The sequence below is a fragment of the Bufo gargarizans genome, chromosome 5 (genome assembly GCF_014858855.1).
Source record: "Bufo gargarizans isolate SCDJY-AF-19 chromosome 5, ASM1485885v1, whole genome shotgun sequence".
NCBI lineage: Eukaryota > Metazoa > Chordata > Amphibia > Anura > Bufonidae > Bufo > Bufo gargarizans.
The window spans coordinates 478,594,708-478,609,248 of NC_058084.1; the positions used below are offsets into that span (position 1 = coordinate 478,594,708).

The 14,541-nt window shown below is 43.8% G+C and overlaps 1 protein-coding gene across 2 annotated transcripts in view; it reads left to right on the plus strand.

Moving 5' to 3' along the window:
* The window catches only part of PPP1R9A (protein phosphatase 1 regulatory subunit 9A), a 218,122-nt gene that overhangs the window by 122,209 nt on the left and 81,372 nt on the right, over positions 1-14,541 (plus strand). For both annotated transcript variants that reach the window (XM_044293015.1, XM_044293017.1), the window contains exon 5: positions 3,049-3,153. In XM_044293015.1, coding sequence (XP_044148950.1) covers positions 3,049-3,153 — 105 coding nt within the window. The remainder of the gene's footprint in view (positions 1-3,048; positions 3,154-14,541) is intronic.

The following is a 14,541-nucleotide window of genomic DNA, read 5'->3' on the forward strand; positions in this document are numbered from 1 at the left end:
ATACACCTGCAGCAAGCTCCATCTAGTGGCTGCTTTTTGCAGGCAGATTGTCTGCTCTGCCGGGAGTGTGGAAGATCTCCTTGATCTCCGGACACTTCTGAGTATGATTTATAGTCACTCTGTACTTAGTGTAATGTAACTCAGTGACGTCCTGGTGAGGTTGTGCTTGGGCACAGCGGGCAATCTGAATAAGCGGAGCTTCAGTAAAAGTGAAGAGGACGGGACGAGGCAGCATCCTGGGCTCCTGTTGAGACCATTGGTGAATTTTTGACTACCAGAGCACATGGCAGTTATTATAAGACATCGAATAGGTTTCTAGGACGGCTCTCTCTCTAGTTGGAGATGGCAAGCTGCTCCAAACAGATGACGCACTCTATTCATCAAAGTCAAATAATACCAAAAGGAGTGGATGGGCACTCTTATAGATGGACTCACATAGCCTCAGTCTATAATATATCACTATAATATATTTATTACATCAGTGATGCTTATAGAGTTGTATAAAATGTGTAAGAAAATATATATCAGTATCAATATGAATTCAAAATTAAAAAAACGTATTCAGTTATAAAATATCTCCTGAAAATATCACGTAATGAGAAAGAAAAAAATTGTATTTGAAATAAATGATATATATCAGCAGCACCACAGTGATACGTTGTAGGCATTCACTGTAAAAATGAATATGTTTTTTATCATTTTTTATTAATATTGATACTGATATATATATATATATATTCTTACACATTTTTTTACAACTCTATAAGCATCACTGATCTAATAAATATATTATAGTGATATATTATATACTGAGGCTATGTGAGTCCATCTGTAAGAGTGCCCATCCACTCCTTTTGGAGTTATTATAAGACACCCTTAACACTGGTATAAACAAAATAGTGAACCGATTATTGTTACATTGTTACCAACTCCTCTTCTTAGTTGTTCCTTTAGCTCCGTTTTGACGTATGATATCGATGGATATTAATTGCTGTCATGGAAAAATTAGCCAAAAATAAAAAAGAATCCTTATCCCAGTAATTACAAGGCATATGAGGGAGTGCGCAGGGCGGCATATGTTTCAGCAAGTACCGTAATTAGTGCACATACAGCTGTTTTACCGGATAATTAGTGGTCTTTGGGTAGTTATTTTACACTTGCCAGCCTGACGGGAACAGCGTTAGTCATGAATCTGCCTCATTAGTCATTGTGATACAAGTGACAGAACCGGAACATGTGGTGGTAGAGGATGTAATCTCAGTGGACTCCAATATTTGTCAAAAGCTGAGCTTTAAAGAGGACCTGTCACTGCCGTGTAAACAGCGAGGACTCAGAAATGGGGAGCATCCAAAGTCACGGCTTGTGAGATTTGTAATGTTGTCCATACGTTGTTAGATAGTTGCTAGTTTTGCATTATAAAATGTTATTTGCTTTCGCAGCTCCAGCTTGGCATTGAGTCAAAGAGGTTGTTCCATCTGGATTTAGGATATGCCATAAATGTCCAATAGGTGCGGGTAACTGTCTAAAGAACAGGACCTGTCACACACTGCAGTTTATAGAAAGTGGGCCGCACATGTGCATTTCTCTCTATTGTCTGCTATGGAACCTCCGAAAAAGAGCCTAATATTCAGAAGTCCCGTTACCCACTCAGAGGCACTTTGTGGCATTTGGATATGCAAAAACAAAAAAATCCAGATGCCAAAACCCCTTTAAATCTTACTTAGTTCGATTACTCACTCTCGGGGATTAGTCCATACATTTCTGGTGAGCCGGAGGTACAGTGTCCTCTACTTGTTGACCAAGCACTTTAGGTTGCATCTACTGTAGGTACCAGCTGGTGATTTGGTAGTTTGAGTCCTTCTACAGTGTATGATGATCAAGTGATCTTATGTCCACCCCCAGTGAAATGTTTTGACTGGTCTTGTTACTGTATTTCACTGTCCGCCCCTGTTGTTTCATAGGTTTAGTGTCAATCTGTATTCCAGTTGTCATCTCCTGTGATCCAGTAGTTAAATGTCAATCACATGTGAACCCAGTGATCCAGTAGTTTACTGTGGAGTCACAAGTGGTCTGGTGGTTCGTTGTTCATAAATGTGTTGTACCCATCCCTGATAGTCCATTGCGTGTTCCCTGGTGATCTAGTGTTGCATTTACAATCCCTAGTGATATAATGGTACATTCTCCATCCCTGGTCATCTAGTGGTGCGTTGTCCATCCCTTGTGATCTACCGGTGCATTCTTCATCCTTGGTCATCTAGTGGTGCCTTGTCCATCCTTGGTGATCTTGTAATGCACCGTCCATCCCTAGTGATCTAGCATTGTCTGTCCGTAAGTGATCTGCTTCTGTGTTGCTCATCCCTGGTTATGCAGTTCTGCATTCTCCATTCCTGGTGATCTAGTGGTGCAACATCCATCCCTGGTGATCTAGTGTTATGGTGCCCATCTCTGGTTATCTTGTGGTGCATTATCTGTTCCTAGTGATCTAGTGACACATTGTCCATCCCTGGTGATCTAGTAATGCGCTCTCCATCGCTGGTGGCCTTCATTATATTATTATGCATTCACTTGGAGTCCATTGTCAACCTCTGGTAATCCAGGCATTAATTCTGGTTCCCCGAGTGATCTAGTGCCCTTGGTCCTGCAGGTGGCACTGTTGCTATTGATATACATACGGGGGAAAGTGGGGGCTTACACGGCCATATGTTTCATGAAATAGTTTCTATTTGGCATCATCTATACTATGTAATATTTTTAAATGAATCTTCACCATTTAGCACCAGGGTGTTCAAAGTTCTACGATAATATTTTAATATATCATCAAAGTAATTGGAGCTTTGTTTTTCTGATACAGAGCTCCAAATGCTCTACATAGTGATAAATGATAATATTCAGGTTGCCTGCAGCCACCACTAGAGGGAGAGCATACTGTGTTATTATTGAGTTCTGTGTATGAATAGGCTCCCTCTAGTGGTCGCTGTATGGAGACACAATGCACGGACATTCCGGATTGCTTTTAACATGTTTTAATGCATTTTTGTATATTTCCAGGATCCTTGTCAACGATCAGATCTTAGAAGTAGATGGAATCAGTCTGGTTGGCGTCACCCAAAATTTTGCAGCCACGGTTCTCCGAAACACCAAAGGAAAAGTCAGGTAATTTTCTTATCTAGTTATACTTCGGCTCTGCTGCCATTTTTACATGTTCTTTTAGTAATGTCTGCAATGTACACGCTGCACCAGTATGTATAGGGTACTATATATAGTTCAGTAGATGAGTGTTTGTCAGTTACAATCTCTTTGTGACAATCCAAATCTGTAGGAGAAACAGGAAGTGCTGCCGCTCCTATTCCAACAGGACCAAAAGCTCAGATCATAAAAGTGAATGCATTTTGCAAATTCGTGAGAACACCATTGTTTTGTACGCAGATGTTGCCCCAGCATTGCTATCTGCCATGCACTCAGGGCTGCCATCAGGAATTTCATTGCCCCATACAGAGAAACCGTGTACCCCTTCCTTCCCCCCAAACCTCTTTACATTCATAGGCTCCATTCCTGATACTTTTTTCTTAATATGCAAATTTTGCCTTTGGAGCAATGAGGGAGTCACCATTGCTGTTGTTGCACCCACGTTCCACTCCTCTCTGTGGCCGGCCCTTCTGTCGCTGCCTTGATTGACAGGGCCAGGCAGTGGCAAAGCTTTGTGGCAGGGGCCGGCCATAGAAAAGAGTGGAACTTGGGTGCAACAAGAGCAATGGTGACGCTCTTATTGCACCAAAGACCTAATGTGCATATTAATTATCATAACTCGGGAACGGAGCCTCGGGTCAACAAAAGAAAAACAGAGTTTTAATCAGATGAACCACAGCTCTGTGTCTATGGAAAGGGATAGGGAGGTGGTTGGATAGTGAAGTCACTGGTGACAGATTCTGTTCCAATCCCAGCCAAGACCTGAGAAATGTTTTACTTATTATTTACTAAAAGTTACGTGGCCGAAAAAGTTTTTACTTTTTTAAGAGTTTTTACAAAGTTATGGTTACTAAAAAAAATAACAAAGTAACTTTTTCCCTTCATTTCAGTAATATATTATTTATTTAGTGTCGTGCCTGTGAAGAAAATAGCTTTTTAAGCACAGAAAGTTAAGCCCTATCAGCAGGGTAGGTCTGTAGTGCAATGGTAACTGTTCTGTCTGCCATAGAAGGTGGTCTGAGGTTCAAATCCCTGTAAAGCTCTGTAGAATAATTTCTTTAGTAAAAGTCTATGTACAGGGAGAGAGCCCCCCTCCATCAACCTATATCCAGCAGAGCCTCATTAATATCCACTGCAGTGTGGCCCTGCATGTACTCATTGTACTCATGGTATGGATTAGTAGTTACATGGACAGCGATGAGGCTAGTGGTGTCAAGGTAACCCATATGATTGCATACTCAGCTTTTTGACTGGAATATGATTTTTTTGAGGACACTACACAGAAGAGAAGGGCTTAGGGCCAGCCTGTTGACACTAAATGTGTTCTGTTAGTGAGAAATGGTCAAAACTGAAGATAAAAACTAGCTGAGATCTCTATTATGGTGGCTCCATCATCACCAAATGTGGCAATCGCGTTCCTTTCAGCAGATGAGTGCCGCTTTTTTCATTTACTGCCGACCACGCACGAATCCTTTGCACAGGCAGAATGTTGCTGAGTAAAGTACACTGCAGTACAGAATCTTCAATCAAAGAAAGCTGGAACATCATGTTGTTAGTTCCTAGCACAAGAAGCAGGACATTTTAGAAGGAAATTAGTTGAATATCCCTGTGTATTCTCCGAAGACTATCCGTATGATATGCTGTTTGCACTGGGCACTGTAGATGCGTCTAGTCACACTAGTAAATTCCAAGGAGGAGACACCTACAGAATAGTAATCAGTCCTGCAATGGAGTAGACACCTCAGGTATTGGTCCATTTAGGAGATGTCTCCAGAAACATCTCAGGTAATCTACCAAGGTTCAAGTCCCACGGATAATTATATACTGCACTTGTCCATCAGCACTGCTCAGGTGGTACTAAGTTACCTATCCCAGTTGGACATCCATGTATTCACGTTCTTCTCATGTAGAGATACCTGTAGAGTTTCTTCCTCTGAGTTGGAGATAACTATCATATCTTCTTCACTTTTACTCGAGTGTCTATGCAACTAAACCAAAGATTCATATGGTACCAGTCAGACTCAAGAGGAGACACTTCTGGAACTCGTCCACCAGCACATCTCAGGTGGTCACTAAGGTTCCCAGGTACCCCAGTTGGGCATCCATATAGTTTCTGTTCCTCTCATTTAAACATATCTTTAGCATCCATTCCTTATAGTCAGTGTTACCTACAGTCCATACCGTCTTAGTCTTCCCTCGAGTACCCATGCTACGCAACCAAAGATATCTATGAACCAGTCTCATTCAGTAGGTCACACCAGTCATACTTATTCCATGCAGGAGAGCAAACATCTGGTATAGTTTTAGCTGATACTGTATTCTGGAGGAGCAGTACCTGTTGAGGAGAAGATACCTTTGTAGAGCCTGTCCAACTGAGGCGGAAATCAAATTGAAGATATTTTGCTGGTGAGCGACTGGCAGGCTGGGTGCTGCTTGAGGCCCTCACTCTGTGGCCCCTGGCTCCCTTCTTCCACCAGTGTATGATAGAGCCTATGCAGGGAAAATCTCAGGAGGTTACATTTTCTTGACTAATTTATCTTGTTGATGCTGCTTGGAACCCTCTAGTCCCAAGAGCAGATGTGCCATGTCACATGCCTAGGTAGAGATATAGGTCCCACGGCGCAAAGACCAACCACAGGTCGGTATCGCCCATTATAGTCATTAGGAGACTATGAAGCTATTTCCTTAAAGGGCTCATCCCACAAAAAGTATTCTTATGCAATGAAGAATTATTACATTATCGAGTACATGCAGTAAAAATTCCATTTTCTTCTTTGGTAGCGCCCCCTGCTGTTTATTCTTTTGGTCACCCTTCTCCAGCATTCAGTGGTGGACTGACATGCTCAGTGGCATGACTGACTTGCTCCCTCCGCTCAGTGCCAGGATAGTGATCTCATAGTAAACCAGCCCTGACACCGTTCATTCATTCATGGAAATGCATAGCTCTGTCTCCCTCTAGACACTGGAGGAGATTGTAGGGGCATTATATACCATCTGTATCTCTGGGGAGACATGTCAGGGCCTATTTTCTATACAGGGTGGGAAGGGGTTAACAAGATCTAAATGCAATGCTTTCTAGGAGATGCGGGTGCTTGTTTGTCTCATGGGAGCTGCTGCCCACCCACCGAAAGGGAAGAAAGTACTCCTGAAAAGTTAGTAAAAAAGGTTTACATTCAAAACCCAAAATGTCTGTCAAACCCACCAATTTTGGTAGTACCAGTCGACCATCTAATCTGTATAGGGGTGCCCCCCCAACAGTAGCATGCCCCCTCATTCAGAACATAAGCATGCTCATTGAATCGGGCATGCATGTGTTTTCACTTGGAACTTGGATAAGCTTTAAATCAGCAACCTCCGGCACTCCAGCTGCTGTGAAACTACAACTCCCAACGTGCACATTTACTCGGCTGTTCTTGTAATTTCCATAGAAGTGAAAGGAGGATTCTGGGAGTTGTAGTTTCTGGAGTGCCGCAGGTTGCTGATCCATGCCTTAGACTATAATTATTGGAGACCGCGCAAGTGCATCCACCTTTGCGGCTTTCTTACTTTCCTGGGATCTGCTCCTTTAAGAGTAATAAAAACCACTATTAGGCCAGACCCTGCCTATTGCTCGAGCTGCCACCAGCCAAGAAAAATAGGGTAATTGTGTCTTGGCACAGGTTGCACATGCGCTGGATGCGTTTCAGGGCCGCAATGTTAGAGACTTCTTTTGGCTGAGATACAATCTAGAATTCCGTATTCTAATATAATGAATTGCAGCCAGTCATGTCTTAATGGAAAGGATGGGCACCGGCTATATTTGTCACAGGCCGTACTGGGAAATCGATTTTTTTTTAGGTGATTTTTTCCAATTAGGGAGTATTCCAGCTGAATGCCAATTGGCTTAATTAGCAGCGCAGGCGGTGAGAGCTTTATGACCCATGGGTGTAATGTGATTTAGTGGCACATTCTCGTGTCTAAGTGCTTTTCATTCTTTCTATGTGTATTGCAAATGAATGATTTACTATCTCCGTGTCCGTCCTTCAAGAGCCCGATTACATTTCAGTATCAGACTTCTCATCTCATATTGCTTATCCAAGTCTCATAATTAATGCTGTGTATTCCTGCGCCTAGGAAACAGGGTAGTAGTTATATTCTTGTACATAGGGGCAGTATTATAGTAGTTATATTGTTGTACATAGGAGCAGTATTATAGTAGTTATATTCTTGTACACAGGAGCAGTATTATAGTAGTTATATTCTTGTACATAGGAGGCAGTATTATAGTAGTTATATTCTTGTACATAGGAGCAGTATTATAGTAGTTATATTCCTGTACATAGGAGGCAGTATTATAGTAGTTATATTCTTGTACATAGGAGCAGTATTATAGTAGTAATATTCCTGTACATAGGAGGCAGTATTATAGTAGTTATATTGTTGTACATAGGGGGCAGTATTATAGTAGTTATATTCTTGTACATAGGAGCAGTATTATAGTAGTATATTCCTGTACATAGGAGGCAGTATTATAGTAGTACATAGGGGGCAGTATTATAGTAGTTATATTCTTGCACATAGGAGGCAGTATTATAGTAGTTATATTCTTGTACATAGGAGGCAGTATTATAGTAGTTATATTCTTGTACATATGAGGCAGTATTATAGTAGTTATATTCTTGTACATAGGGGGCAGTATTATAGTAGATATATTATTGTACATAGGGGCAGTATTATAGTAGTTATATTCTTGTACATAGGAACAGTATTATAGTAGTTATATTCTTGTACATAGGAGGCAGTATTATAGTAGTTATATTCTTGTACATAGGAGCAGTATTATAGTAGTTATATACTTGTACATAGGAGGCAGTATTATAGTAGTTATATTCTTGTATATAGGAGGCAGTATTATAGTTATTATATTCTTGTACATAGGAGCAGTATTATAGTAGTTATATTAGTAGTTATATTCTTGTACATAGGAGGCAATTTTTATTAGTATAAACAAACATAACAATGAACAGAAACAATGGTCATTTACCAGAAATCATACATATCCAACAGAATAAATAATAATGATAATAACTCTAACTTAACAATAGTCCATCGCTGTTAAAGGAAAAGAAAGTAAATAAATCGGTAATAAACACAATTCCATTATAAAGATAAGTCCACATCCACCATATGTACATTCCTCCATAACATCCTGTTTTTATCCTTTTTCCTACATTCTAAGTTCTTTATCCACCTCAGCTCTGACAGGATCAGGTTCACCGCTTGCCTGTGATGGAACGGCTCGCTATGTACGGACACTTTCGTTCTAGTATGCCAGTGATAATATTTAACAATGGTGATGATCAGGTACATTGTCCCCCGGTCAATGTCAGGTATGCTGGCTGGTACCCCATAGATGATGTCTGGGTATGTAAGACACTGCAGTCTAGGGATCTTTAACCTGGAGGATAATTCCTGACATATTTTCTGCCCTTCCTCGCACTCTGATACGAAATGTGCTATTGTCTCCTCCTGTTGACATCCTAAGGGACACTTACGCTCTGACACACTCAGATGTTTTAGATTCCCCTTAACATAAAGCTTCCCATGCAAGGACAGCCATGGGAAGGACATGCAAGGACAGCCATGGGAAGGACATGCAAGGACAGCCATGTCAAAAATTTTGCAGGGAGCCTGACTCCATTAAGAAACCTCAGACTTTCTTTTAAGGTTACCGCTGTACAGTCTTTTAATGCTGGCTGTATATAAAAGAAAGTCCTACATATGGTCAGGTACAGCTCTTTCCTGGTCTTTCTCTCAATACACACTTTATCAATCCTCCAGTTTCTCAAGCACCTAAGACCATATTCCAGGTACTGGGGGAGGAAGCCACGAGTCAACAGACCCCTCTTGAGACTGCCACCTCGCACCCAAGACTCTGCAAAAGGCAATATCCAGTCCCTGATACTGTTCACACACAGGGAGCTGTTCTCTGGGTCCAGATCACCAAAACTGACTTTTAAGAACAAGGAGTCAAAGAACACCCTTGGATTTAACATATCCAGCCCACCCTCTTTCCCCTGTAGGTAGGTGATCCCTCTTTTTACTGGGTTCAACCTGTTCCCCCAAAGAATCTGGAAAAACAGGCTAAAGCGCCTAGCCGAGAAAGATTCTGGCAAAGGAAAAGTGACAGAGGTTCAGCCTCCAGTTCTTCCATCGCTAATCCTTTGCATTTCCGGCTTCCAACTTCTCCTCCCAATTTATTCTGGCGTTATCGTTCCTCCCAAATTTAACCCCTAAGATCTTGATATAGGTGGAGGCTTTCGCAAATTGTGGCAGATCAAAGTCTGAATCAGAATTCAGTGTCCAGAAAGCTTGACTCTTCTCAAGATTGACCAGAGACCCTGAGGCCTCCGAGTAGCTTCTGATGGCTGCCGACAACATCTGCACCTCATGAGGCTCAGATATCACCACCGTCACATCATCCACGTAGGCAACAACACTCAGAGGAAAGCAGTGGGGGACCGGTACCCCCCGAAAATCACACTCCTGCAGCGACCTCAGGAACGGGTCTAAGGCAAACACATACAGCAGTGGACTCAACAGGCAACCCTGTCTCACCCCTGCCACAACCCTCAACGTGTAACCCTGCCAACCATAGAGGAAAGCTCTCTGCCTCTCTATACAAGGTTTTCAGCCAATCAATAAATTGTCCTGGAATACCGTACTTTGACAAAGTGGCCCATAGATACCCGTGGTCTACTCTGTCGAAGGCTTTAGCCTGGTTAAGACCTAAAACATATCTCCCACACCGAAGAGCTTTACATCTCTCAAACATCTCCCTTATCGAGATGACTGCTCTAGAGATGTTCCACCCTTTTACTGTGCCGAACTGACAGTCTGCCAACAGTGCCCGGGACAAACAGACTGATCTAGAGAAAAGGATTTTTGCCAGAATTTTCCTGTCGACATTCAAGAGGGCAATCGGCCTCCAGTTCTTGATGTCGCTAGGCTCCTTACCTTTAGAAAGCAGAATTAGCGATGACACCCTCATGGACGGGGAGGCATCAGGTGATTTTATAGACAATTTTTGTACGCATCCATGAGGATTGGAGCCAAGTGGTCTCTGAATTTCTTATAAAATTCTGCGGTAATACCATCGGGACCTGGTGCCTTCTGATGTAATTTATCAATGGCCACTTTAACCTCCTCCACCGTTAATTCTGCTGTTAAAGGAGAAAAGTCCAAATTATTAGTATCAGGGCCTGGAGTTGCCTCCAAGAATTGTGTCATCTTCCCTTTATCCAAAACCTTCTTCTGAAATAAGTCAGTATAGTAAGATCTCACCACCCCCAGGATACCCTCCTGAGATTCCTGCAAAACACCCTGGGAGTCAGTGAGACCTGTGACCACTTTGTTTACCACACGCTCCCGACAGCTCTCAAAAGGATCAGGTGACCCTAAGGAACCATAATCTCGTTCCAGAACCAGGGAGGTGTACCTGCTGTACTGATACTGCCTTATCTCAGATTTCAGTCGGTTTATCTTTTGTTGGTCCCCCCCCATCTGCCGAATACAGTGACTCCAATTCTTTCTGCAGCTTGAGATACTGGCTGTACTTACTCTTCTCTTTCTTAAATGACAGTCTCCTCAAGAGGGATCTGATCTCCACCTTGACGTCCTCCCACCAGTCAGCCATGCTATCATAAAAGTCCACTCTCTCTAGTTGTTGCTGAAAAAGAAAGTGGACACAATCCTGGACATAAGGATCCTCCAGGAGACTGGAGTTAAGTCTCCATAGCCCTCTACCAACATCTGGACGCTTCATGGATCCCAAACAGAAAGACAAGGCCAAGTGATCAGAGAAAGGGACGATTTTCTCACACATTCCACTAACCACTTCTGTAGGGTTTACAAAAGCCATATCAATGCGACTACTTCTGTCAGCACAGGAATATGTAAATTTTGGCTTCCTACCACCCTGTGTGAACACATCGCTGAGGCCTGCCTGCTGGATCATGCTATTTAGGACCTTGGAGTCCCTGGTCACTGATCGGCCAGAGGATCTGTCACCCAATGTCCTAGTGACATTGAAATCTACAGCCAACACCACTGGGACAGAGGTAAAAAGATATTGCTTAACCTCATTAAATAACTGGACCCTTTCCGCCACTGACTGTGGGCCAAAGATATTAATGAGCCGGAGTTGTCTACCATGGATTGTGACCTCCGAGACCAGACACCGACCCATAATAACTTCTATCAGTCTATGTACAGTCACATCATTGGTGGAGAACAATATAGCAACCCTGGCATAAGGCTCCACAGCCAGCGACCAGAAATAAGGACCAGACCTCCATTCCCTCTCAGCCTCACGTAGAAGTCCTGATGTGGTCAGACGCGTCTCCTGTAAGAAGACGACATCTGCATCAAGAGATCTCTGGTTGTCATACACTATGTGCCTTTTTTTTTTACTTTAATACTGTTCACATTGCTAGAAAGCACTTTTAAAGAGAACCCGGCCATCATTACACAACACAAAAGGAAGAGCAGCGAGGTAATAACCATCATCATAGGTCGCAGTCGCCCTGCTTACCACCTATCTCCATGTCTGATTCTACCTGGGACTTTACAGCATAGGGTTTCCTTTTGGTGGGGGGATCCTCAGTGTCCCTTTCACATTCATTATCTACAATAAAGTTATCACCAGTCCGCAGTAATGTTGTGCAGCAGGTCCGCAAAGTGATGTGGGATCAATCACACTTTAAACAGGTAAGGTATATGGAATTCGGACCGCGCTTCTCATCCAGGCCAGTATGCAAACTTTAATCTTTCTTCCTTCTTCCTTTTGCAAGAGAGCCGAGGGCTGCAAATATCCTTTTGCTGGATATCCTGCAACTAATAAAGATGGTAATAGTGTAAGACAGTATGATAAGATAACCTGCACTGCACAGATTATACTCACACGGAATTTTCAAAAACCAGGCGTGAATATAATTTACACATCTCCCTCAGACTCTGACAGGACCTCGTACCTGGTGGATATGACCATGACCTCTGAGCCCTTATGGACTTTCTTCTTGACACTCTCGGCCATGCTGTACTCACCCTCAGGCTTACGGGAGGACTTATCTTTTTTCCTCCTCTTGTTGCTCTTACTTTCCTCAAATACTGCTGGTGATGAAGAAGAAGAAGAGGCTACCTCTGACTGTTGCTGGCCCTCAGGGACAACCTTCATACTCCCGTGTGCAGTATCTGGGACCTCATGTTCTGGAGCTGCAGTACCTGATCCCTGCTGGACTTCTTGTCTGGTCAGAATGGACCCTGACATTAAGGCCTCCTCCTTTACAGCATCTGCCTTCAACAATTCCTCATCAGGAAGCTCCTTAGACATATTGTGCATGCGTCCAGACAGTCCCTGTGAGGGTGACCCATCGTGTACATCTGATGTTCTGACAATTTGCACTTATGTGGCCAACCTCACTGCACAGATTGCACTTGACCACAGTGCACACACTTGCGACATGACCGGCTCTGCCACACTTAAAACACTTCCTGGCTGACCTGGGTAGAAGCAGACGCCTTTCTCTCTCCCAATGAAGGAGGAGTTTGGTAGATGCCACGTGACATTATTATGCTGGCACAGCTTCACCAAAACCTTCCACCCTCCAGTCCAGGTACCATCATCATCTCGGTTCTTGGTAAGATCAGACACCATGTCACAGTGCCTCCTGAGCCACACCACAATGTCCTGGGGAGGGACGGCTTCATTCCAGAAGATGATATTAACTGTGACGGTATCTGGCTTGGATATTTGAATAAAAATACATTTACTCCAATCATCAGTGTCTCTGAACCTGGGGAAATTTGCCCAGAATCTATCCAGATTAGACATGACCTTGAAGCTGACGTCATAGCCCTGTCTATCTGGTATATTAATGACTGCCAAGATGTCCGCTGGCACAAACCCCATCTGGCGACACAGGAGTTCTCGGACCACAAGCCTCCAATCTGGGAGGTCTCCTTTGGCACCTCGATGTTTAAATCTTACTACATTCCTTCTTTTAAAGGCCTGACCTGTATAGTGAGCGCCGGAGGAAAAAGATGGAGCACCACGGCTCCAGGCATTACCGGGGGGGACCTGGCGGGGTTCAGGGCCCTGACTTATTTGGGGGGGGGTGTCTGCACTAGGGGGGCCACTCACACCTTCTGTGCTTGAGGGTAAAGGTGGAAAATCACCCTCATTACTCTGCAGAGATTCCTCCAGCCCGTCCACCTCTATGCCATCCTCAGATATCTCCCATACAGACTGTACATTCCCCTCAGGTACATGTCCATCATCCCCCCAGTCTCTGCCCCAGCAGTAGAGATCTGCTCTGCCACCCCATCACCTGGATGTACGGATAGATGTCCATTGTCCTGCTGCACTGTGCCTCCTGGGACTTGTAGTGCTGGTGTCTGAGGTCCATGTGTCTCCTCAGGGACAGCTGCAGATTCTTGTGGCCACTAGTGCACACTGTCCTGTTTATAGATCTCCTTTTTTTTAAAGAAGACTTTGCGGCTTGCAGCACAGGTCTTGTCGCCCGCTGGGCCTCCTCAGGGATAACACTGGAATCCAGTTCTGCATCAGAAAATCCAGATTCAAGGTTCAGGCCTTGGCTGGCAAACGCTCCTGGTTCCTATAGGACTCGGCAAGTGGTCCCATCCTATCCAGGACAGTGTCCATCTGCTTCACCAGGTCACCAAGTTCCAAGCTGAGTGAGTGTAGCTTACGGTCGTACACGGCTGCACAGTTTGGATTTGCAGTCTTTAGCTTGTACACACAGTCAATCTCCATTTGCAGCATTCACCTCCTCCATTTTCCTCACCAGGGCAGGGATCTCCTCTGCTAGCTGCAGGCTCAGGTGCACAGGTCTGGGGTGAGCTGCACACCTGATGCATGTGCTGCGCCCTGTCTCACCTCCTGTGCATCCTGCAGGTTTGGATTGACACTTTTCACAGAGGATACCTTTTGGGAGTCACTATACTATACTGGACTCTGCAGGCCTGGGCTGGAAGTCTGCTTCATCTCACCTCTTAGCTGTACTCACTGCTGCTGAATCCTTCTTTTCTGCTGGAATCCCAACTGTTACGCCATCTTTCTTACTTGCACTTAATGCACTTGTGTTGCCTCCATTCTGGTCATTCCTTGTCACAGGATTCACTTTTGGACTTGTATCCATACTGGAAAGAGTTTACCCCCCAGTGGAGGCCTGGAAGCCTGGGCCTTGCTTGGGGAAGTTCCCCGCCAAGGGAGGTCCTTCCCTGGGCTAGCTCCAGACATGAGGAGAACCACCAACACAGTAGTTATATTTTTGTACATAGGAGGCAGTATTATAG